This window comes from Natrix helvetica (assembly GCF_964273705.1).
Source record: "Natrix helvetica genome assembly, chromosome: 5".
Lineage (NCBI taxonomy): Eukaryota > Metazoa > Chordata > Lepidosauria > Squamata > Natricidae > Natrix > Natrix helvetica.
In genome coordinates, this window is record NC_138551.1 from 75666944 (window position 1) to 75691487 (window position 24544).

Here is a 24544-nt window from a genome sequence, read left to right on the forward strand (position 1 = left end):
TTGCGTAGTGTCGAATGTTAAAGAAAGGTTCCCCTGTACAGCCATGCCCGACTCTAAGAGGCAGCGCTCATTTCCATTTCTTAGCTGATGGAGACAGTATTGTCCGACAACATTTCCATGGATATATGGCCAACATGACTAAATGCCGAGGCATACAGAACACTGTTGCCTTCCCACCAAAGTGTTACCTATGAATATATTTGCATTTGCCTGCTTTCGAGCTGCTAGGTAGGCAGAAGCTGGGGCAAGTCACGGAGGCTCACCCCATCGTGCAGCACTATATCTATAATTTGAAGATACTTCTGACATGAATAAAGTAAGAAGTAAATCCCAAAGTCAAAATTTCATTTTCCTGCACCTCAAGCATAAAATCCTTTCCAGATGGAAACAAAGTTGGATGTATTCTTCTCTTTGATTAAAGTGGTTAATTTGGTGATCTCCACAAGTTCCATCAGTTTATCTAATCATTCTTCCATTGTGGAAGTTAATTAATTAATTAATTAATTTCCATTTTGGCTTTGTGCACTATCCCTGAGCAAGAAGCACTGCATATTCACATAAGCTAGTGAATACTAATGAATCAAGACCAATTCAGTTTGAAAAGAAACTCATCAAAGCATTTTTAAAAGCACCCATGGCTTAAGTTGCTTGATTTAACATATGGGCTAATGCTTTTCCTCATATAAGAATCTCAATCTTCTTTACAATTTCACTCATTGTGTAGTTTAGAATATCCGAGAAGCATAGTTTTAATTATTTTGCTAATTCAAAAATATTTTGCTCTTACTTCTAACACAGATGTTCCTAATAATACCCAGGCTTTTTTCCCAATGTACAGAAGATAATTACACAGAAGCACTGCGTGTTCTTCTTTATTACCAACACCCAATTCGATGCAATGCTAGAAACAAAAAAATAGTTACTTTAATGTAAGTTCATCTTCATACATAATTGTTATTATTATGAAGTTTAGAAGCAGCAAGATATTTCAGGTAGTCATACATTATTCAAAAAGTAAAAAAGAAATTATACCCCAACAGCCCCAGTTCCATGTTAATTGTTTCTTCTATATTTCAAGATTCAGAAGCTGAAAGGAGTTTAAAATAGGTATATAATAAGCATTTGCTGAGATCATATCAGGAGGAGCTGAAGTTGTTTAATTATCAGCAATGAATGAATCTCCCCCCATTAATTTAATTATTCTAGCACTTACTTAGCAACCTGGTAAAGAAGATGCTATAAAATATGGTCAAGCAATGATATCATACAGGTATCGACCATAGTGTTAAACAGTGTGAAAATAATGATTTACAACTGACCTTCACAGTTATGACCATGACTATAACAACCAATGTTCTTGTGGTCACATCATCAAAATTCAGGCATTTAGCAGCTGACAGGAATTTACAATTGTTACAGCATCCCAGGGTAACATGGCCACCATTTATATGTACTTAAATAGAAAGCAATCTCCCAGTCTATTAATGAACTGACGAGCAGCATTTGAAAAAGTTCCCTAAATAAAGTGCAGATAAGTATCATAAGGGTAACTTCTGCTCAGCTTCATTAGAGAGAGGATGAGTTCTTGATATCCTCAATACATTATGGAAGGGAGGGGGGAAGGTGAGTGCATGTGAGACTCACAACAAGTATAGCAATAAAACCCTGCATCCCAGGCATTTAATCCCATTACCTGGAAGTTACTAAAACAAAATTTACAAAATCAGTAAATTATTATTATTATTTGTTAAATTACACCTTTTATGCAGTTCAATTCATGAAGTGAGTGACTCTGAGCAGCTTGCCTCTGTTGTTTGCTTGCAGACAAACAATAAATAATATGTGCACAGACAACAGGATTACTGCAAAATACTGATATAGAATATCAATATATGTGAATACTTCATGCTTAAATTCTAGGCTTTTTCTAGATTGGATCTGACTTCGTCTTGTTGTTCAACATATTGCATATTGAGTACTTTCTCCAATCTGGTATTAGATGGAGATTACTCTTTCCAATATTTACACAAATTCATTATTTATGAACATTACTAAAACGCTGGTGAATAATTTAAGCATGGAGAAAAGAACTCAATGGAGAAGGCTTTGAATTGCATCTAATATGCAAAAAAAATGATAATAAAGAAGTTAGATTGGCATGTGAATTCATCTGGAGGACTGTCAAAAGTAAGGAAATCTTTGGTCTGTAGGCTACCAGGAAGATATGGAGTCCTTAATCCTAAACTATCTTTATCTGATAAATTGATTCCCACCCACCCCAAATTCAATATTGATCTCCAATCTCTATTCTTAGGAATAATGAAGAATATTGAACAGGATACTACATATACTTGATACAAAATAACTCCTTGGTGGCCTGCAACAAATATTGATGTCTGTGCTATTTAAAGACAGCATTCTTTCCAGAAATACCTTGAAGAAAAGTTGGAAATACTTTGAAGACACCAAATTTAAACTATCCTTTTGGTTGCAAAACACTCCCTGATCTGTTACTGAGCACCCTCACTGATGCATCAATTATTTATAAGTCTATACTGGTAGGTGACTGGCATTATGCCTGTTGTTTTTCATATTATACAATATTTTCAGTGAGGAAGACACTGTGTCTTTATTGAAAACTTCCATTTTACTGCTGCTTAAATTGTCTCCTTTGCAAGATTGTAAATGCTTTATTTTTGAAAGATCTATATCCTGGCCATTTACAAAGGATGTCTTTAAAAAATCTAACAAAGAAAGAAATGAAGATTTTGAACTAAAAGCCATATCCAGAATAAACTGGATATGTTTGAACTAGCATTAGTCACAAAAGCTGAATCATAACTCACTTATTATCCATTGTCAAAACTAAGTGTGATCAAAGGCCTTTCTTTGTGTAGATCTCCGGTCAAGATTAACAAAGTTCTTCCTATTATGGAAGAAATAGCACTATTGAGAAAACCTTGGATGAGAAGTGAAAAATCTTCAAGGAAAAACAAAGTCCAGTTGCCTTTTGAAAAAGCACCTTTGGGATATTGAGAAAATCCTAATAACCACAACAGAAACCTCATATTCCTTTCTAACAATAGCCTCTCTTTCATTTGAATTCTTCAAATTCTTTTATGACAACCTTATTTTTGAATACAATATTGAAAATGGGTAATACTGATATAATTGTTTCCCAACAATTATGGGAAAGAGCTTCCCAACTGAATTTTGTATAAGAAGAAATAATATTCCCTTTTGGTTAAATTAAAACGGAAAAAAACCTCACTTACAATGGGATAAATTGTAATTTTTACTTTCAAAGAGCAAAGAATCAGATTTGACTATTCAAAAGGCAAGGAATGTTTTTAGAAAGATATAAAGAAGAATTGGAGGAAACAGAAATAGAAATCATAGAAAGAATTTCACAGCAGTCACAACAGACGCAATGGGAATTGGAAAAAGATGATACTGAAATAGGTACTACAGATTTGGAGTTTTCTAACTTTTTTAACTAATTATGGATTGCAATTGTTTTACATGGAATATAAATGAAGCAAATGCTCTTCAAAAAAAGAATATATATATATATTATTTGAAAAAAAATTAAAGCAATTTGCCTAGAAGAGAATAATAACAATAAAAAGATATAAAATATTTGACCTATAAAACTTTGAGTGAAGAATTTATTTCAGCAGATATTAAAAAGAGAAATGGAGTTGCTTTGTACATTAATCCTCAACTGAACACACAATTTGTATTAACTGATTAACATAGCAGGTTTGTTGGAGTAGAAGTTATATAGCATTAAAACAATAATTCTGGGATTTATGCTTAATTTATCTTCATTCATAGATTAATGGAGTGGTTTTCTTCAACAGGATAAGACTTCTGAAAAAATATTAAATTATTGAGGATAAATTACCATATTTTTTAAAATTTGATGGACAATTGTGGTTGGTTGATGAATGAAGATGAAAGAAACATAGTTTTAAAAAGTACAGTTACTTTTCAGAAAGACACAAATGTTTTTCAAGAACAGATATGATTTACCCTTCAGGTGATTTGACTGTTGAAATTTCATAAATTTTAATAGATTTTATCAGAGTTTTTCAGATCCTAACTGATTTACAAAAGAAAATTCTTTTTCTTTCATATGAAAGGAGATGGGCAGTACAGAAACGTGAAATATAAATAATTAAAAATATACAAAAATGAAATGTTTTTGCAGAAAAATAATATTGCTAAGGACTGCAAAAACAAATTAAAATATTTTTTAAAAATAATTGAAATGATACGTGTTAGATACTTGCTTTAACTACAGTGGTTTCCACCAAGGTCCTCTGTTCCAGCGGGAACAGACGTTTAATCCTATTGGTCGAAGGGTCTGACAGCTCCCTATAAAAGGGCTGCTGTCAGACTCAACCTTCGCTGAATTGTTCTTACTTGTTGTACTTTAATAAAGAGTTGTTGTTGCCTTTTAGCCTTCTGTGCCTTTCCATTACCCGATCTAACACTGGCGACGAAGGTGGGATTGGAAGGCAACTAGGCGAACCAAAAAGAGCATAGCAATCCAGCAAGTACATCCAACCCGGAGCTCAGCGCGGATTCGAGCAACCATTTTTGAGCGGCAAACTCAAAATGCCCTCAGAACACAAAATGGCCATGCACACCCCACCGACTCCGTATGACCCAGTCACCGAGCACTGGGACTCGTATATGCTACGGTTTGACTGTTTCCTCGAGGCCAACAACCTCATGGGCCTTTCTGAAGGCCGCAAGAAGAACATGTTCCTCGGATACTGTGGCCGGGAAGTGTTCAAAACGGTGAAAGACCTATCTGAACCAATGCCGCTACAATCGGTCGCTTGGTCCGTGCTCCAGCAGACGCTGAGGACCCACTATGCCCCCAAGCCGTTCAAGCACGTTTGCTGGCATGAGTTTAACATCAGAAACCAGAAGGAGGGTGAATCGATCAATGAGTATATTGCAGCACTACGAAAAGCCGCAGCATACTGCGAGTTCCGAGACCTGGACGAACTCATTCTTGACCGCATAATTTGCGGCATGCAGGACATTAACTTACAGAAGAGGTTACTCTCTAAATCTAACCTCACTCTGCAGATTGCCTTGGACAAAACCAGGGCGTCCGAATCGGCCATCAAATCCACTGAAATTCTGCAGCGCCAAAGCACTCCACAAGACGCGCGAAAGAGTACACATGTACATCACATGGCTGCAGAGGCCAAGAGCTCAGAAGGCGAGGAAGATGACAGTTGCCGCATGCGCAGTAGCCGCACCCAGCTGGCGCGCAAATTCAAACCGTGTCTCCTGCCTTTTGCTAGCTGCGGAGGAGACCATGCCAGATCGGCTTGCCATTTCCGCGACACTACCTGCCAGCACTGCGAGCGAATGGGGCACATCGCCAAGGTGTGCCGGAGCGAATTCCCTGCTACTACCTGGCAGCCAAGAAGCACACCAAACCGCCAGCAGAGGCCCAACCAAGGGGCCTGGCAGAAGCCACCACGGCACTCTGAGGGCGACACTAGAGTCACCTATCATACGTCAATCGGCCAAGTCCACACTAGGCGGCAAAAAAAGCTGAAGGTCACAGTCCTCATCGAGGACTCTCCATGTGAGATGGAGATCGACACTGGGTCATCACTGACCATCATGCCATGGTCTACCCTCAAGCAGGCTATACCTAGCCTGAAGAAACAACATCTACGCACCCCTGACATCCGCCTAGGCGATTACTAGGGAAACAGGGTCCCCATCGTGGGCCAAGGCATCTTCCGGGTGAAATTCAAGCATTTCAGTGGCCAAATCCCAGTGATGATCATCATCAGCAACCTGCAGAGCCTCCTGGGGCTTGACTGGTTCGAAACCCTGGGCCTAGAAGTGACCGGTATCAATGTCTTGAAAGACAATGGCGCTGAAGCCATTTTTAAGGAGTTCGAGGATGTCTTTGGCACCGGTCTGGGTAAGTATGTGGGGACTCCAATCTCCTTTAATTTGGACCCCAATATAGCCCCCATAAGGCTAAAACCCAGGAGAGTACCTTTTGCCCCAAAAGTGATAGGGAAATTGACAAGCTTGTAGGCCAGGGAATCCTAGAGCTGGTTGATCACGCACACTGGGAGACCCCTTTAGTGACACCTGTCAAATCTGACTACAAATGCACAATCAATAAAGCATTGCAACAAAGGGCTTACCCTGTACCCATTGTATAGCATCTACTACATTCTTTAGGCCCAGGAAAAATTTTCGCTAAATTGGGCATGGCGCAGGCATACCAACAATTGCCTGTAGATGGCGCTACGGCGGAGGCCCCAACAATTATGACACAGAGGGATGCATTCAAATGTCACTCCCTGCAATTCGGTGTTAGGACTGTTCCAAAGCGTCATGGAACAGCTTTTGCAGGGGATTCCAGGAGTTGTCCCCATCTTGGTATCGGCTACAAATGAGGCACAACTTTTCAAATGTTTGTGAACAGTTTTGACTAGAATTAGAGACAAAGGCCTCTGTCTCAAAAAAGAAAAATGCCAAATTAACGTGCCAAGGATTGAATTCTTAGGGTGCCTAATCGGGATTCACCCGACCACCCAAAAAATCCAAGCAATCCAGGATGCCCCTACACCTCGCAATCAAACCAAGCTGCAGGCGTTCCTCGATCTTCTTAATTTCTACAGCATCTTTCTGAAACAGAAAGCCACCGTTGCTGAGCTCTTACACCGTCTCCTGGCTAAGAACATGAAGTGGTCCTGGGGCAGACCTGAGGCTGCCGCATTTGCCACAGTAAAAAGACTCTTGTCGGCGGACTCCTTTCTGGTACAATACAGTCAGACCCGGCTGTTGGTGCAACGCTTACCTGCGACGCTTCTCCATTCGGCGCCGTCCTCAGCAACCGCATGCCCAATGGAACCAAGGCTCCCATAGCCTTTTAGTATAGGACCTTGTCCGCTGCCAAGCGGAACTACAGCCAGCTGGTCCATGAGGCTTTGGCTGAAGTGGCCGGAGTAAAGAGGTTCCATGAGTACCTATATGGCCATGATTTCAAACTAATTACGCACCACAAGCCGCTACTGGGTTTGCTGGCTGGGGACCGACGTACCCCAGTGTTGTTATCACTGCGGATAACCAGATGGACCACCTTCCTGGCTGCCTACTCCTACCATCTCATCCACCGATGCTTTGAGCTGCTGCCCGTTGCCTGAACTTCTCGCTGACCCTACCCCCGATACACCAGTCCTCCTCATTGACTGCCTTGAGACTGGTCCTGTCTCATCCAGTGACATTGCCCGTCACTCTGCAAAGGACTCCACCATCAAACAAATTTTGAACTGGGTGTGGAGAGGGTGGCCCAAGGGGCCTGTTGGGACTGATTTCAAAATGTATTTTAGCAAACGTGATGAGTTATCTGTTGTAAATGGCTGGTTACTGTGGGGGGACCGGGTAGTTGTTTCACTCAAACTGCACATTGAAGTATTAGAGACTTTACACGTTGGGCATCCTGGAATTGTCAGGATGAAGTCTTTGGCTAGGAGTTACATGTGGTGGCCTAACATGGACAGGGAGATTGAAGAATGGGTGGCTACATGCACACTGTGCCAGGAGTCCAGACCAGCTCCCCCAGAGGCACCTGCTAAGGAGTGGGAGCGTCCTCAAGCACCATGGTCTAGGGCGCACATTGACTTTGCTGGCCCAGTTCATGGCCAGACATTCCTCATAGTTGTGGATGCCTACTCGAAATGGCTAGAGGTAGTCCTGATGACCTCCACCACAGCAGAAGCAGTCATCAAGGTACTATGGAGACTTTTCTCCATGCACGGCCTGCCCGATGTCCTGGTCTCTGACAACGGGTCCCAATTCACGGCCATGCAATTTGAGACCTTCCTAGCAGCTCAGGGAATCAGGCATGCCCTGGTCGCACCATTTCATCTGGCCTCCAATGGTCAGGCGGAGAGAATGGTGAGATCTGCAAAAGAGGCCCTCACTAGGATGGGCCCGGGAGATTGGCAAACACGGGTTGACCACTATTTGTTAATTCAGCATATCACACCCAGTGCCACTACAGGGAGAAGCCCCTCCAAGCTTCTCATGGGTTGCTGGCTAAGGTCCCACTTAGACCGGCTACACCCAAACTATTCTGTCGCATCGCCCCCAGACTCCACAAGCAAATTTGGAACTTTAGCGTAGGGGATTCAGTTTACGCCCACAACTACGCCGGGGGAACTCTGTGGATTCCTGCCTCAGTGATAGGCATCACCGGGCCTCATTCTTATCTTGTAGAGCTTGGGGACGGTCGGAATTGGAGAAGGCACATTGACCAACTCCATGGCCGCCTCTCCAACTCCACTCTTAGACAACCAGAGGTAACTCCTGCACGAGTTAGCTAAAGCCCTACCCAAACAGAGCAATCACTCACTCCTTCCACAGCCAGCTCAAGCCTGAGGGTACCGGGAAATTTATCTGGTTATATTGCAGGCCCGCAGTGAGCTCCAAGCGAACCAGCTCTAGAAGCTCCAGCCGTGGCCTGTGAAAGGTTCCAGGAGCTTCCACCAAGCAGAGCTCTGGAGCAAACAGGTCCATCTGACCTGTCCAAAGAACACCCTCCAACTGAACTGCGCAGGTCTGGCAGAGCCACCCAAAAGCCCACCTACCTGCATGAATACGTAACGAGTAGGATTATCCCATCCAAGAGGGGAGGGGTGTTAGATACTTGCTTTAACTACAGTGGTTTCCACCAAGGTCCTCTGTTCCGGTGGAAAAAGACATTTAATCCTATTGGTCGAGGGGTCTGACAGCTCCCTATAAAAGGGCTGCTGTCAGACTCAACCTTCGCTGGATTGTTCTTACTTGTACTTTAATAAAGAGCTGTTGTTGCCTTTTAGCCTTTTGTGCCTTTCCATTACCCAATCTAACAATACGGATTTGACAATTTACTTGGGATGAAAGTAAAATCTTTATTAGAGGTTATTTGATGCAATATAATTCTGAATTTAAGAAGAGGCAAAAGAAAGTGCAAAATATTTTGTATGACAGAAAAAGAAAAGAATAATTAAGGATTGTCGATGTTAACAATAAGAGAAATGGAAATAGAATTGAACTACACAAAGCAAAGAAACTTTGAATTTGGAAATAAACCAGGGAGATGGCTGGTTTATAAATTGTGAAGAGAAAGTGAAAAGAAAATGATATTGAAATTACAAGAGAGAGATACCATATTAACAGATAAGGTTTCCATATAAATATTTAGACAATAATATTATTACAAATATTTGTACCGTATTTATACAAATATTATATAATAATATTATTCTAATTTTTATTCAGGACATGATAGTCCAATGGAGAAAATATATGAATATCTTTGAAAATAACATTTACCCTGGATTACAGAAGAACAAAAGCAAATGATGAATGGACCTATAATGCTAACTAATTTTTCAAAAGCAATTAAAAAGAGTAAACCTGGAAAGCTGCTTGGATCAGATGATCTATCAAGTTTGTGTTATAAGTACTTTGAGGATGAATTTTTACAACATTTACAAATGGTTTATATTCTACAGCAGTGGTTCCCAAACTTTTTCAGTCCATCGCCCCCTTGGTGCTACAAACTGATCCTCAGTGCCCCCCCCCCACTCAGTGGTGGAATTCATTTTTTTTTTACTACCGGTGGGCAAGGCTGAGGGGTCATGTGACTGGGCTGTTTGCACGACGGAAGGAAGATAGTAACAGTAAAATTCAAAACTGTAACAATTAATTGCACATTTATTCAAAATCCAATTTAAAAAACTTTTTAGTTAATGTTAATTCAACAAGATTGTTGAACATGATCCAGTGATACCAGGTTTTCAAAATCTGATAGTCATTTATCAAGAACCTTAGTAACTAGTAACTTAGTAAACTCAGTAAAATTTAGTAACTACTTCACTGTTCAGTAAATTCTTAATGTGATAGATGGGCTTGATGAAGTGATACCAGATTCCCAATGTCTGGTTTTAAGTCACTTAGCAGAGTGCAATGTTTCCCAACTGTGGCAACTTGAAGATGTCTGGACTTCAACTCCCAAATTCACCCGCCAGGGAATATGGCTGGGGAAATCTGGGAGTTGAAGTCAGACATTTTCAAGTTGCCAAGGTTGAGAGACACTGCTCTAAAAGCATCAGAACTGTTTTCCTCTCCTCTCCTATTACAGTATCAGGAGCCTTTTCGGTGGCATTAACCACTGCTCTAGTTTCCAGTAGTTTTGGGTGATAGTTTGTCTTAAAAGACACTTAAAAGAGCGGTCGGTTTCCTACCAGTTTGCCCCTGGAGTTCATGCAAAACTTGTTTCGTCGTCACCCATGTCAAAATTCCCTTTGGCCCCACTTCCCCCTTCCCACCCAAGGAACACCACCCACCATCCCTTTTTTGTGTCGCCGGAGGATTTTAGTTGCCACATGCACATATGGGGATCCCCAGGTCCCGGGATCGCCTTTGTGTGCCCGCAGAAAAGAGGGTTCCCTGCCTGCAGAACTGGATACTGCCACCCTTGGCACACAGCACGCGGATCGATGGAGCGTGCGCCGACTGACTGGCTACCTCGAGGAATGTGCTGTGTGCAAGAGGCCAGAAGCAACCATTTGACAGGATTTATTCTTCGCATTTCTATTCTTCGCATTTCTAAATGGGGAGGGGGGAGGATTGAAGCAGCCCATGTCTGCGGTGGGCTCAGGGAGCATGCATGTTCTGAGCCGTGGTGCTTGGTCCGGAGAGGGGGGGGAAAGCCCTGAGCGGCGTGTGCCTAGCCACCGCGTGGGAGCGGCTCGCTGTCTTCCTATTTAGTTGTTTCGACTCCCTCCCCCTCCTCTGCTCGGTTGCGCGCTCTCTGTTTTTCCTCTCTCTCTCTCTCTCTTTTGCTGGGTGGTGGTTGAGGCTGCTGGTAGTTAGGATCGATTCTGCTGTTGCTTAAGTCGCCACGGCGGACAGCAGCAGCAACGAGAAGCAGCAGTGGTAGTATCAAGTAGATCAACGAAGAAAGGGAATTTATGGCAGGCTGGCCAGCTAAAGCTGTAGGCTCAGCGTGGCTCCTTCTCTGCCGCCTGTGTCCCCCCCTTACCTCTTAGCGCCCCCCTAAGTCATCCTACCGCCCCTTTGGGAACCACTGTTCTACAGGAAGGAAAGGGTGGAAAGAGGGGAAAGATGCCAGAGACTTGGAAAGAGTTAATATAACAGTTAAACCTAAAAAGGGACAAGATCGGTTTTTTACGATGATTTAAGTTGAAGATTGAAGATGATTTTGCAAGATTTTATTCATGAGGATCAATTTGAGTTTTTACCTAGAAGACAGTTGCAAGATAATGTTAAAACCATGTTGGACATTTTGAAATATTTGAATGTACTTACTGAAAAACAAGAAAAAACAGGAATAGATGGATGGGAGAATTACTTCAAGCAATTGATTAAAATTCCATCTCTTTTCTAAAATGAATACTTGATAAGAATTTTGTGCTGGGAAGAAAACTATTCAGAAAATGACAAAGCAATTGCTAGAAATATAGTACCGGTATTTTGTAATCTGTGAGGAAGTAATTTGAAGCCTTGTTTTTAATTATAATTTTTCTAATCTAATAAGGTTTGATGTAGAAGAACTTTAATATGCTCCCTATAATGATGTGTGAAGTCCAGATGATTATCTTTGCTATATTTCCAGAAACCTCTACCCTCTCTGGGGAGGGATGTTGGCTCTCTGCTATTAAGACTTAGCAATAGAGAAAAGAAAGAACTAATATTTTGATGTCAGATAGAGAAAATGCCCTGACATTGGGAGGACTTGGTTCCATAGCCAATTATTTTTTTCCACTCTTCTGGGTTTGGGTGGATTCTTCCTCATCTGAGAACCTTCTGGGCTTTCTTGCTCCTCAGCACTAGATACAGTGCACACAAAGCTTTAAAGAACTTGTTCTTCATCAAAAGAGAAAAATGGTTTTAAGGATAGAAAGAATGCTAAGAAGATAGAGGTAGGTGTTAACTGTATGAAACATGAGAAGAAAAGCTAGTGAGCTATGGGTGATATATCCTATCTCAGAATAAGACAGAAACAAATCTGGAAACAGTGCTCTTTATTAGGGTGTCAGTTTCTACTTCTTTTTGTATTATTGCATATCAGAGTAAGTGAGAACAATTTCTAAGAATATCTTCCCCTCTGCAGAAAAACTCATTCCTGGCATTTTATCATTCAAGTTAACTATTTTTTGTAAACTGATAAAGCAGCATGACATTTAAGTCTTTCACCAGATCACAAGTACCACATCAGTCATTTTTTTTTCTTTTCCTAGCTCCACTCTTGGATCAAACTGGTTTTTTTATCATTCAACTCTATAACTTAGAGTTAAATTCAGAATAGAACAAACAACATTACAATTAACAAAACAGCAACAAAATCAAAAATGATTTGCCAGTCTATATGAAAAATAACACATTATTAAAGTCCCATTAAACAATTATGAGATGTAGTGGCAGCAAATTCATCAGTTTTAATTTTTAATATGGTAAATATTCATAAATATAATCTATATAAACAAAAAGTCTTTTGGGGTCCTCCATAATTTTTAAAAGTGTGAAGAAGTCCTAAGCGAAAAAAGTATAAGAACAACACATTTATATCTCACCTCCATATAAATACTTTAGAGGCTATCATTGCAAATTACATAAAAATAAAACCATTTTTTAAAAATCAGCAGAGCAGTATTACTATGAAATTTGGCATTACCTCTGATGTCATCCACACATCAACATCATTATTTTCATCCACTGTATCTGCTATACAAGGAATTAAAGATACGAATCGTGATATAAGGTCCTAGAAAATAAATAAGGTGAAATCCAGTCAGCAGGAAATCAAATCAGTAAATCTGTCTGATTTGTTTTATTTGGAATTACAATATCCATTAATTATTTATTCATTGTATTATACTTTTTATATTCATTAAGAAATGTAAAGAAATAGTTCTAATTGGAATACCAGAAAAATCTAGAGAGAAATAATAATTTGAAATGCCTCAAAGCCATATTTAATTAAATCAGAACGTTTTTATTTAATAATAAATCATACTCACAGAAGTTGAATTGGGATCTTTTGGATACATATCTAGCAATAATTGTGGTGGATTCAAAGGGCTAATGTACTTAGTTACTAAAATATTCCTTCCCTGATTGTTAAAAACTGAGGTCATTATTCTTCTCTTTGGAAACACTGCTTTCCATGTTTGCTTAAAAATATATGCTCTTTGCAATGGTGTTTCTGCTTCATGATCTGCAAACTAAAGACATATTCAGAATTAAGTCTCAACTTACAACCACTTAAACATATGAAGCTATGATGAACCTTCCTATGACCTCATTTCAAAGTTACAACAGCCATAAACACCCTCATAGTCACGTGGTTAAATTTTGTGTGCTTGGCTCACTTTACAGCTGTTTGCAGCATCTCAATATTTTTTGTCAGTTTTCTGGCATTAACTTCCAGTTTCCAGCCAAAAAAAATGCCCATTGGGTAAAATAAATTTGCTTAACAACCAGACTGTTTGCTAAATGGCTGCCATATCACGTATGCTTCAATATACAACCAAAATGCCTTATGACCATAATTTGGGGTTTAATTATGGTCATAAATTGAGGAGTATTTATAATTGGAAAAATATTTTGAAAATATCTTATATACCAAACAAGATAATTACAAATGCCTACCGTATCTAGATCTAAATTATTTTCAGCAGAGGATAACTGAGGTTCAATAGTGGCAAAGATGGTTAAAAAGCTATATTCTTTCAGGTTCTGCCCAAAACATTCTTCTTTAGGGGGTACATATGTCTTACTCCAAGTATATCCAAGTACAACAGGTGGCATATCTATCTGAAATGTTCCACAGATCTGAGAACACATACATTTTAAAAATACATATAATAAAGTCACAGTAAACATCTGATGGGATGGCTGCTTAGCAGGGATTATACTGACAAGTTTAAAACTATATTTCTTGTTTTCCATTACCTTAGATTGTTCAAGCAGAGCAGAGAAAGGAAACACAATTGATCCAAGCCAGTTTTTTCTTATGTAAGAATGACCACTGCAACTATTTGGGCAAGCATCCTAGTTAAATACATAACTTGGATTAATATTTTGTATTTAGATTAATGCATGTATCTATATATAAGATAGAGAATGCAAGATAGCATATGTGCATTTTAAAAATACAGAATTGTTTTCAAAAGTAGTCCCATATATAATATTAAAATAATCTAACTGGAAGTGACAAGAGTGAATCATATTGGCCAAGTCAGTATGCTCCATCAATAGTTAGTTGGTTAACTAATCGAAGTGGAAGAAATACATCAAGAACATAATGAGGTGGAGCATTCTGAACAGCGTTTATGCATAACATCCTCTTTTCTTAAACAATATAATAAGAAATATTACAATTATATTCTGGACTTAATGATAACTTTCAATTTGTTAATCAAAATGAAAAAAACTACTGATTCTGATTTCTTACACTTATTTACAAATCAGTCTATGATTCCTTATTTAAAAGTTTATTCTTTTTTCAAATACACAATTTACCTCATGCTTTTCAATCACAAATTCATCAAAAATGCTAATATTTATGTTGTCTTTTATTTTAGATAGACCTAAAAAGGTATAATCATGTGCTGGAGAGCTGAAACAAAAAACAAATATTTGAAATGAAATAAAAAAAGTACTATTTTTTCTACTTTAAACATATACAAATAAAAAATAATGTTAAAATATTCACGATTAAATAGTAATGCTATTTAAACTATATACTGTGCTGTACAAACTCTAAATCTTCTGTACAATTGCTTACATATGTTTCCATTTGAAACTCTGAAATCACTTCTAGATTTAGAAAATATTAAGTCTCATACATAAACATTTAATGGACTATTCATATCTGTTACTTTTGAATTTATCATTTGTGTGAATTTCAATAATTTGCATAATTATAAAATTGACTAAATGGCATCATTTGCAATAACATTTTAGTTTAATAAAGATAATCTTGAATCAATGATCTACTGTTTTAATTGACTCTCAGTTTAAGGATATAGCACAATTACATAATGAGGAAAATGATAAACTGATGCCAATAATACAAGTCTAGATTCAGATTACATCAAATATAATGAACATACTGTTCCCTGAATAATCTGTTAAAGTGAGGTTTTCCTGTTTTTTTCTTTATACAGCAAACCCCGCATAACATTCAGGTAATAAATAATAAGGTGACCAACTGTCCTCCTTTAGGGAGGACAGTCCTTCTTTTGTAAGTTCTGTCCTCCCTCGAAAAGTGTCCTCCTACATGTCCTCCTTTTCGATATTTGAAGACTAATCTGTTGCGCGTTATGTGACGTATTTGTATTTGACATGACAATTCGTCAAGACTCGGTATAGTGCGGTATAAGACGTGATTAGGAGACGCATGCGCTCCGCACGGGAGACCTTGAGAGAGAGAGCCGCGTGCAAGTGGCTTTGTTTACTTCTTACCGAAACACAACACGGCACATACACACGCAGTAGACTCACGGCACGTCGGCAATTAAATGACTCACAGTAATTATTTCTTTCTCAGTGAATATTCAATTATACAGAGGTAAGTACAATTCACGTTTTATTAAACAGTTTTTAATGGTGTTTTTTTTACTTCATCGCAAGTATATTGAACAGATATTGAAGCTTGTGTTGAATTTTTATCTAAAGAAATGCTAGACATTAAAATAGATGACAATTATCTCTTTGAAGAAATTAGAAGACTGAATGTATATTTAAATTCTGAAAAATTAATACAATGGGAAAATCAACATGTTGAAATTGATAAAAGATGGGTGGATATTTTCAGCCATTTCAAAAATGAACATATTCCATGTGAACATTTATTTATACTTGTTCAATTTACGTTGTGCTGCCCTGGAACTAATACAGCAGTTGAAAGAGTTTTTTTCAATTGCCAATGATTTTTCGACAAGTGAGAAATCGAGATTGAATGTTGATACTCCAGCTGCAGCACTTGCCGTAAAATTCAATATGAAGGATATTTTTTATTCAGATATTTCCAATATATTGTTAGAAGATGATACATTGACAAAAATATTAACTCAATGGAAAAGTACTCAATTTAATAATAATTAACAGGCATGAAAGCATAATTACAATATAAAATGTTGCAAATGTTTTTATTATGCATATATCATATTTTAGTGTATTATTGTTGCAATGAATAAAATATTTCTTTTATTTACGATATATTTTTTCCAATTTATTTGTCCTCCTTTTCATTGTAAAACAGTTGGTCACCTTATAAATAAGAAATCATTGTTTTGGATCATGTTTCACTATATGCAGATAATGTACAACTAAAGTCCAATGCAATGTCTAAGAAAATGGAACTGGTTGCAGTGCAAGAAGTATTTGGACACAGAGGAGACATGGAATTTTTACTGAGTAATTTAAATGCCACATTCTTACTAAAACAAACTTTATTAAAGTTGAAATGTTAACTCACTTAAAATCAACTTGAAGTTCTTCATTCCAGCATGGATGAGAGCCATCTGCGGTGCTAGTCTGATAAACTGTTTTCTGAAATGTAACTTCTACAAAAGGATGCACTGTCACCTAAAACAGAGCAAATGTTATACCTTATTAAAATGGAAAGGAAGAACAGTTAGTAAAGTTACATAACCTCTTTCTCTTCTCACTGTGGACAGTACAAAAAGCAGTTATTACTTAAACACAGTACTATTCTGTTTCTACTTATGCTAAAACAATTTGCAAAATATGGTAAGGTATAGAAAGAATGCAAAGTGCCGCTTCCAGTGTTCTTTCCAATCTCTTAAACAGAATCACTTACAGTGTAACTGGGAAGGAGGAGGGAGAAGGATTTACAATGAAGCAGTTAACCAACATTCCAAGTCACTGCCTCTTATATCAGAGAATGCACTTGGGGGGGGGGGGGAGTGTTCTTCATAACCCTGGATCTGATCTGCCCATTTTCACACTGAAGACTTCTTTTGCTTTCTCTCCCCACCACACACACACACACACACACACAAACACACACACACACACACACACAACTTCAATGCAGTTCTGTTTTTAGATAAATATTGTCCTAATGAAGAGACAAGTTGCAAAAATTCATGAGCCCCTTTCCCTAACTTTAATAATGCAATGGGTTAGTCTAGATAACAAGTTAATACTTTGTTCATATTCTTCTCATAAGAATAACTCTTTGAGGGGAGGTTTAAACTCAAAGAGTGCCTGGCCCAAAGTCACCCACTTGGTCTTGATGCCTAAGGGAGGGTGAGAACCACAGTCTTTAATTTCTAATCAATACATGCCCCAAGTAGTGTATTATGTCATATGCATTCAGTGACGTGCGGTGAGGTTTATGGCTGGTGAGGCTGGTGACGTCATCAGGAAGGCGGGGAATGGGACCACATGTGCTGGAGGCTCAGGCTGCCTCAGCCTCCAGCACACGTGATCCCATTCCCCACCTTCCTGAGCGTGCTCCGCTGGCTCGCGCTCCGCAGTCCTCGAAAGCGACTGGGGAACGACGAGAACCTTCCTGCCTCTGCTGGACTTTGCGCGCTCCTCGCAACTGCATATTGCAGTCGCGAGGAGCGCGCAAAGTCCAGCAGAGGCAGGAAGGTTCTCGTCGTTCCCCAGTCGCTTTCGTGCCTTCGTCATCCGGGAGCGCCGACAACATTTCTGCCTCCGCCCTCCGCAGCTCCCGGGCGCGCCCGGACGGATGTATATAATATTATAATATCATATATATATATATATATATATATATATATATATATATATGTGTGTGTGTGTGTGTGTGTGTGTGTGTGTGTGTGTGTGTGTGTGTGTGTGTGTGTGTGTGTGTGTGTGTGTAGTATATAATATTATATACTATTATTTCATGTCCGCACGTCCCTGTATGCATTCAAGGATTGTTCTTCTCATTTAAATTTATTTCTAATTCATCAAATTAATTTTCACTTTGACAGTTTAAGTCAGTTTTCCTTAAATTCTCACAGTTCAATTATAAAGTGAATACTTTCTCTTTTAATACAGGGATCAGTGCTCAGATTTTCTTGCTACTTTGGTCTGTCCATGTCACAATTTCCAGATATTTTCAGTGCTTTCCCCATCAATTATTATCAGTTATATTAATTTCATTTTTCATGCATATATAGTTATGCTCTACAAGACAATAAAATACAATATTAAAAATTAATAAACAATAAACTACAATTCAGTTGAAATTAACAACTAGAAAGTATATGGGGGGGCTCATAATATTTAAATAATCATTAAAGCATGTTTGCAAATATTTATAGATAAAATAGAAAAGTTTAAGTGTAAAAACTTCATACAAGTGCTTTGTAGGTAACCCAGGATTCTGACACCCAAACCTGAGTAAATATTATAGCCACATGTTTTTATATAGAAAATAAAATAAGAATAAAAGTTCACCCTGGTCTTGCTGTAAAAACACTGTTACATTATCCAAGTTAAAATACATTTTTAAAAATTCCCTAGAGCTTTCATTAAAATCTTAATACTTAATCCAGGTCCAAACTTCACATTTTCTAACCACAAATTTCATTTTCTTCTAAGTCTTTTACATTTTGCATTTCCTTAAGACATGTAAAGGAACTAACTTCACATCTTCTGGTGAGATGGCATTAATAAAAACTATCCAGTTAAGGATATTCCTTTATGTTCCTTGACGTTATATTTTTGCTGCCTGCTTCCAAAACCCACGCCTCCATAATGAAAACATTAAAATCCCACTACTGAATTACATGCACATTAGCAAACTAATCCAAGAGTCTGAAAACAGAAAAGGGTTAGGATAAAGTAAAGGGTCTTTATTTATTCAAAGTAATATTTTAAATCAACTGGCTGTTTTGCCAAGTGTCAAAGTAATGACAGGGTGTCTAGGAAATTGGTTCTTTTACACACACACACACACACACATACACACACAGAGAGAGAAAAATGGAACATATTTTAAAAGAAAAAAATTCATAATTACCTCAGAGAGGAGATCAGCAGCATAGGCTGAATTACCTAATGCAATATGTCTGCCTCGGGACATACGATTTGGTAAGTACGATGGTGAATAAGTAACTGCAACCCTAACAATGTTAAAAGAAAATATTATTTATATTTCAGCCAGTTTTTCTCATTAAAATGCACCACAACCCCCATTTATTGATGCATAATAATACGTTGACTGTTAATCTAAAGAAAATCTGAGTAAAAGTTGTAACTCAAATTTGCTGATACAAGGCAATGCAGTAGGGGGGCATGATAAAATATAAAATATAAGTTGGCATGACATTACTTTTAGAAAAGTCTAATCAAAAGAGTCATCTCAGCAAACTTTTCATTTTCATTTTGTTGCTTAACATGGATATTGCTAATAGACTGCTTCTATTGCTATCAATCAAAGATTATTTTCCACTATAACTTGTTTTTCTCTTAACGCATTGTACCAATAAATCATATAGAAATTTCAGGAAATAGAGGAATTATATAAATGCAAACTATTACCTAGATACTCTCCCCTGTAAACAAAGCTACGAGAAATGCATCACATATTCATTCCAAAGAAACTTTTATTGTAACATGATTTATATTCTTATGCTTCCATTTCATATATTTTCTCATGATTAGAGATTGCATAAGAATCATTTATTTAGGGCTAATAAATGCATTAATGACCAAATTATCTGATACAAGTTTTCTTTCTAGTCTAGAAAAAAAAGTAGTAGTATTCTCTTTGAGTGTGCAAATAGGGTTCCTGCCCAAATTATAGAAGTTTTCTGAATGAAGTTTAGCTCTAGCTCAGAACCTGCATGTGGGACAACACAAATAAATTTGTGTAGAGAAGGTTGCTGGATGCAGTCAGACATATCCGCCAAAACAATATAGACAATACGGAAAAGAGGAGTGAGCATAAATAGGTTTGCTCATTCATTCATTCATTCCTCTCTCGGTGCAAAGGAGCTGGTAACTGGACAGTAGTGTAGTAAGTGCTATTTTTCTGCTTATATGTGTTTCCTATTTCAAAATAACAGGAAACTTCTGAAATTAATTTTAATACTCAGAAAGTGTTATGGAAATTGCAAAAAAAGGATGTGAAGACCATGTTAGTTCTGAGATGACAATTTGAATACTACAGCTGTAGAGAAATTGCATGATAATGAGTAATTCAGGGGAAGGTAAATGAGGAATCAGTTGAATAATGTGGGGGATAAGTAAAATATGGGGTAGTAGCACTGGAGGAAATGAAATGAAAAGTTTATTCAAGCCAAGGTTCTCAACATTGATAATTATTTGTGTTTGACTGCTTGGAAGGCAGGACAACAAGGACAACTAGGCTGAAAAACAGTTTCTTTCCCAGGGCAGTATGAGATAATAAGGATAGGACCCTGAATTATTTGGGTAAATTAGATGAGGTTATTTGAGGAACCTGATAGACTCCATCTTGAATATCTGACCAGCAAGTAAGCTTTCCTGGACAATCACAGGTTGGAGCATAATCTGAAAGTTATAGTGACCTGATCAAAAATAACCTGATCCCTCCTTTTGTAACAGGGAGTAACAGGACATGTTTTGTAGGAAGCCGGTAATGAACTTATTGTTTAGTTTGGGAAAGCGAGGTCCTTTAGGTCTTCTGAACACGTATGCTTTCGGACCATTTGGGGAATTTACTTTGCACTTGTATTTTTTGCATGCACTTGTATTTTTTGTATCCAAGTTATGACGCATATGATACGTCATTTTGTGCATTTAAGGTGCGCCTATGCACCTTGTAGGGATTCTCATTTGCTTGGGAATCCACCTGCGCAGGTGTAATCAAATGGTTGCTTTCTGTTGACCATAGCCTCCTTGACCATTTTTTGGTATGAAGAAATTATATCTGGGATATTTTTCTATTGGATTCTACTGTATAGTGCCATACTAATGCAATATCAGATTTTCAATTCAATAGTATATAATGTGAAGGATGTGTATTGTGTTTTATTTTTATAGTTATAATGTAGACTGAAGATGGCATTTAATTTCGTTGTACGAGGTACAATGACAATAAAGTAGTTAAGTTAACTTAAAAGCACTACAATTTCTAACTATCTTGTTTCCCTGAAAATAAGATCTCCCCAGATAATAAGCCCAATTGGGCTTTTGAGCGCATGCGCTAAAATAAACCGCCTCCTGAAAATAAGCCCTCCCTGAAAATATTGCAATACAGCAGCAGCCATGAAGTGACCACACTCACCGCCTCCTGCACCTCAAAAATATTAAGACCTCCCCGAAAATAAGACCAAGCGCTTATTTCGGGGGTCAAAAGAAAATAAGACCCTGTCTTATTTTCAGGGAAACACAGTATCTAGATAATCTGCAGCTATCGTAGATTACTGTATTATTGTTTTACTATAGCATCAATGAACAGTCTGTATTTTACTATATTACTAAAACTTGTTTGCATTAATTGAATGTTGCACCTACTTAGATGTTGGTGCCTTTCTTGCAGGAATATTGTATGCTCTCAATATTCTGATAAGAAGTTTAACATCTCCATCTGAGACTGCCTGGGCTGCAACCTTTCGTCTCTCTTTCCTTTGTGGTTTCAAATGTCTTCTGCGTTCACTTAGCTTGAAAATTGCATTACTCAATTGGCTAGAACAAATGAAGAAATAAAGAAGTTATTTTGATCAGACCGAAAAAGTCAAGCTGATGGCGGCAGCACTGTAATCAAAGCTCTTTTGTATTTGTTTTGACATCACATGCACATACAAAGGATGGGGATGACAATCACACTGCTGCAACTGTCTTGACTCTCTCCCAATGGTTGCTGCTGAATCCAATTCATGTGGAAGCCCTTATGTGTACCCAAAGGATTTTCATTATTGCAGTTTACCTGCTAATAACAGGCTGTTCATTGATGTCATCGTGCAAATGATACTATAGCAGGGGATGCCATTTACCACTTCTCAGATCTTGAAATATATCCACAATTGGTTTTATAAAACAATTTTATTTCATATATTTTATACTATTTACCAGATGCCACAAAGCATATCATGTTGTAAAACTGTATTGTTCTAGTGTTTCAATAATAAACGAGATCTTTCAGACTATTTTTTTAACCTTTCAGTTTCATGTAGTAAGAAGTTTTTTTAGAATTTTACATTGTTCATATTAAGCATCTGTACCCACCTTGGGCCATTTTAAAATAAGTTGTTTAAAATTATCTACCTCATTGATAAAATTTCTTCATAATCACTCACAAGATCTGATAAATTAAATTTGTGCCTAATGGTCAAAATTTGTTTTGCAACTTGATTTCGCATCTAAAAAAAACATAGTAAAAAAAAAAGTATAAGTTCTTTGTAAAATTTAATCAACATGAGTTTAAGCCAGAAACAAAATTTATTTAGCTGTTGAGGGCTCCTTGGTGCTCTCTCAGCTTGGTTGTTTTCTTGCAGATGTTTCATTACCCAAACTAAATAACATCATTAGTGCTATTACTACTAGCACTGATGATGTTACCAAGTTTCAGTAATGAAATGTCTGCAAAAAAACAAACAAGCTCAGAGACCCTGAATTACAAATGTTGTCCTTTATTAGTATTTAGATGTTGTTCAGTGGTGGGTTTCAAATAATTTAATATCCGGTTCTCTGCTCTAATGACCAGATGAGTAGGAGGGGCTCAGTGGTCATGTGACTGACTGGGCATGGCCAACTCAACATCAGTCACATCGATGGGTGCTTCGCCTTAGCTGTTACAATGTAATAAGGGTTAACCAGAGAGGCAGTTTCGGTAAGCAGGGCAATAAAGATTAAGCTAGAAACAACACTAGAATGTTTCCTTCCTGCCTTCCTTAAGGGATTAGCCCTGTAAAGTGGGGAAAAAACAAAATGAGATTTCTTCCAACAACTGATTTTCTGAACTGCTTAGAAAGTTAACAACCAGTTCTCCCCAATAGGTGCAAATGGGCTGAATCCCACTACTGATGTTGCTAATGCTTTGGAAGTGCCAGCAGAAATAAATACATTTAGAGTGAATTATCTAGTACAGGCATTGCTTGAAGCAGATAGAAGGTTAGAGGGTTGAGTTAGCATTTTATTGCTAGGTAAAAGGTGCATGTTGCTCTTGGGGATCAAACCATACCCACTGTATAACGACATCAGAATTACTAACTTTTGTCCATGTCTAATCAGATCCCAAATAAGGAAACATATGATTTTTAGAACAAAAAGTATTTGCTTTTAGGGGGAGATATAAATTTTATTTCATTATATTTGTTAGCAAAATCCTTCTGTATTAAATTATGTCAGAAATTAAATGTGAGAGCAAGAATAACCACTTGAAAGCAGGATTTTGTTCAATTTACTCATGCACCCTTTCTGCTCTTAAAAGTAGACCTCAAAGTAGGCTTTTTATTTATTATATTTATTAAAATTAAATTAATAAAATAAAGTAACATCTCATTAGAAGCAATAATTTGCTACAATTTCCATTTTCCAGAACATTCCATCCAACATAGACTGAATGTTGGAAAAGCAAAGTAAGATAAGAAATAAATTTCAATACAAATTAAAAGGTAAAGGTTCCCCTCGCACATATGTGCTAGTTGTTCCGGACTCTAGGGGCAGTGCTCATCTCCGTTTCAAAGCTGAAGAGCCAGCGCTTCCCAAAAACGTCTCCATGGTCATGTGGCCGCCATGACTAAATGCCGAAGGTGCACGAAACACTGTTACCTTCCCAACAAAGTGGTTCCTATTTTTCTACTTGCATTTTTACATGCTTTCGAACTGCTAGGTTGGCAGAAGCTGGGACAAGTAATGGGAGCTTAGTCTGTTATGCGGTGCTAGGGATTCGAACTGCCAACCTTTCTGATCGACAAGCTCAGGGTCTTAGCCACTGAGCCACCGTGTCCCTCAATACAAATTATATTGTGCTTTATTTTTTATTCAGTACAATACAATTTGTACTGAAATTTAGAAATGGAGAAATTATTGTGTTGGGCCAGCACAGCTGGATTAATTCTTATGTGCAAGATAATTGCTTGAGGTAAAGAAACCAAAACATTTTATTATATGTAAGATATAATAAGATATAATAAGTCTGTATCTAGTCCTAATTGGAACATGCAGTTCTGTGGAAGGTGTGTGATTGTATTAAAATACCCAAGTTCAAGTGAGAGTCTACTCAATAGTATATTTAACATATAGTGTAACAAGTATTTTGTACAGTTAAGCATGGTTCTGTCCTTTTCCTACTTCTTTTTAATCTGTATATTTATGATACAAATTTTCAAAGAAGGAAAATGAAATCTATTGGCTTTAAATAATGATTGTGATACAATCATTATTTAAAGCACACCATAATGTCTGAATAGAGTTCTATCAGCTTGGATCCGATACTGTTTTAAATGTTATTTAATAATTAACTATGAGAAGAGTAAGTTCTAATGTTTGGACCTTA

The 24544-nt window shown here is 37.7% G+C and overlaps 1 protein-coding gene across 1 annotated transcript in view; it reads right to left on the reverse strand.

Annotated features, from left to right (window-relative positions):
* The window catches only part of CC2D2B (coiled-coil and C2 domain containing 2B), a 90625-nt gene that overhangs the window by 20403 nt on the left and 45678 nt on the right, over positions 1 to 24544 (reverse strand). Inside the window, exons 23-32 of the mRNA XM_081954079.1 lie at positions 22312 to 22406; positions 21562 to 21732; positions 19082 to 19184; positions 16553 to 16662; positions 14593 to 14689; positions 14023 to 14121; positions 13720 to 13902; positions 13089 to 13292; positions 12743 to 12832; positions 788 to 901 (exon numbers count right to left, since the gene is read on the reverse strand). Coding sequence (XP_081810205.1) covers positions 788 to 901; positions 12743 to 12832; positions 13089 to 13292; positions 13720 to 13902; positions 14023 to 14121; positions 14593 to 14689; positions 16553 to 16662; positions 19082 to 19184; positions 21562 to 21732; positions 22312 to 22406 — 1266 coding nt within the window. The remainder of the gene's footprint in view (positions 1 to 787; positions 902 to 12742; positions 12833 to 13088; positions 13293 to 13719; positions 13903 to 14022; positions 14122 to 14592; positions 14690 to 16552; positions 16663 to 19081; positions 19185 to 21561; positions 21733 to 22311; positions 22407 to 24544) is intronic.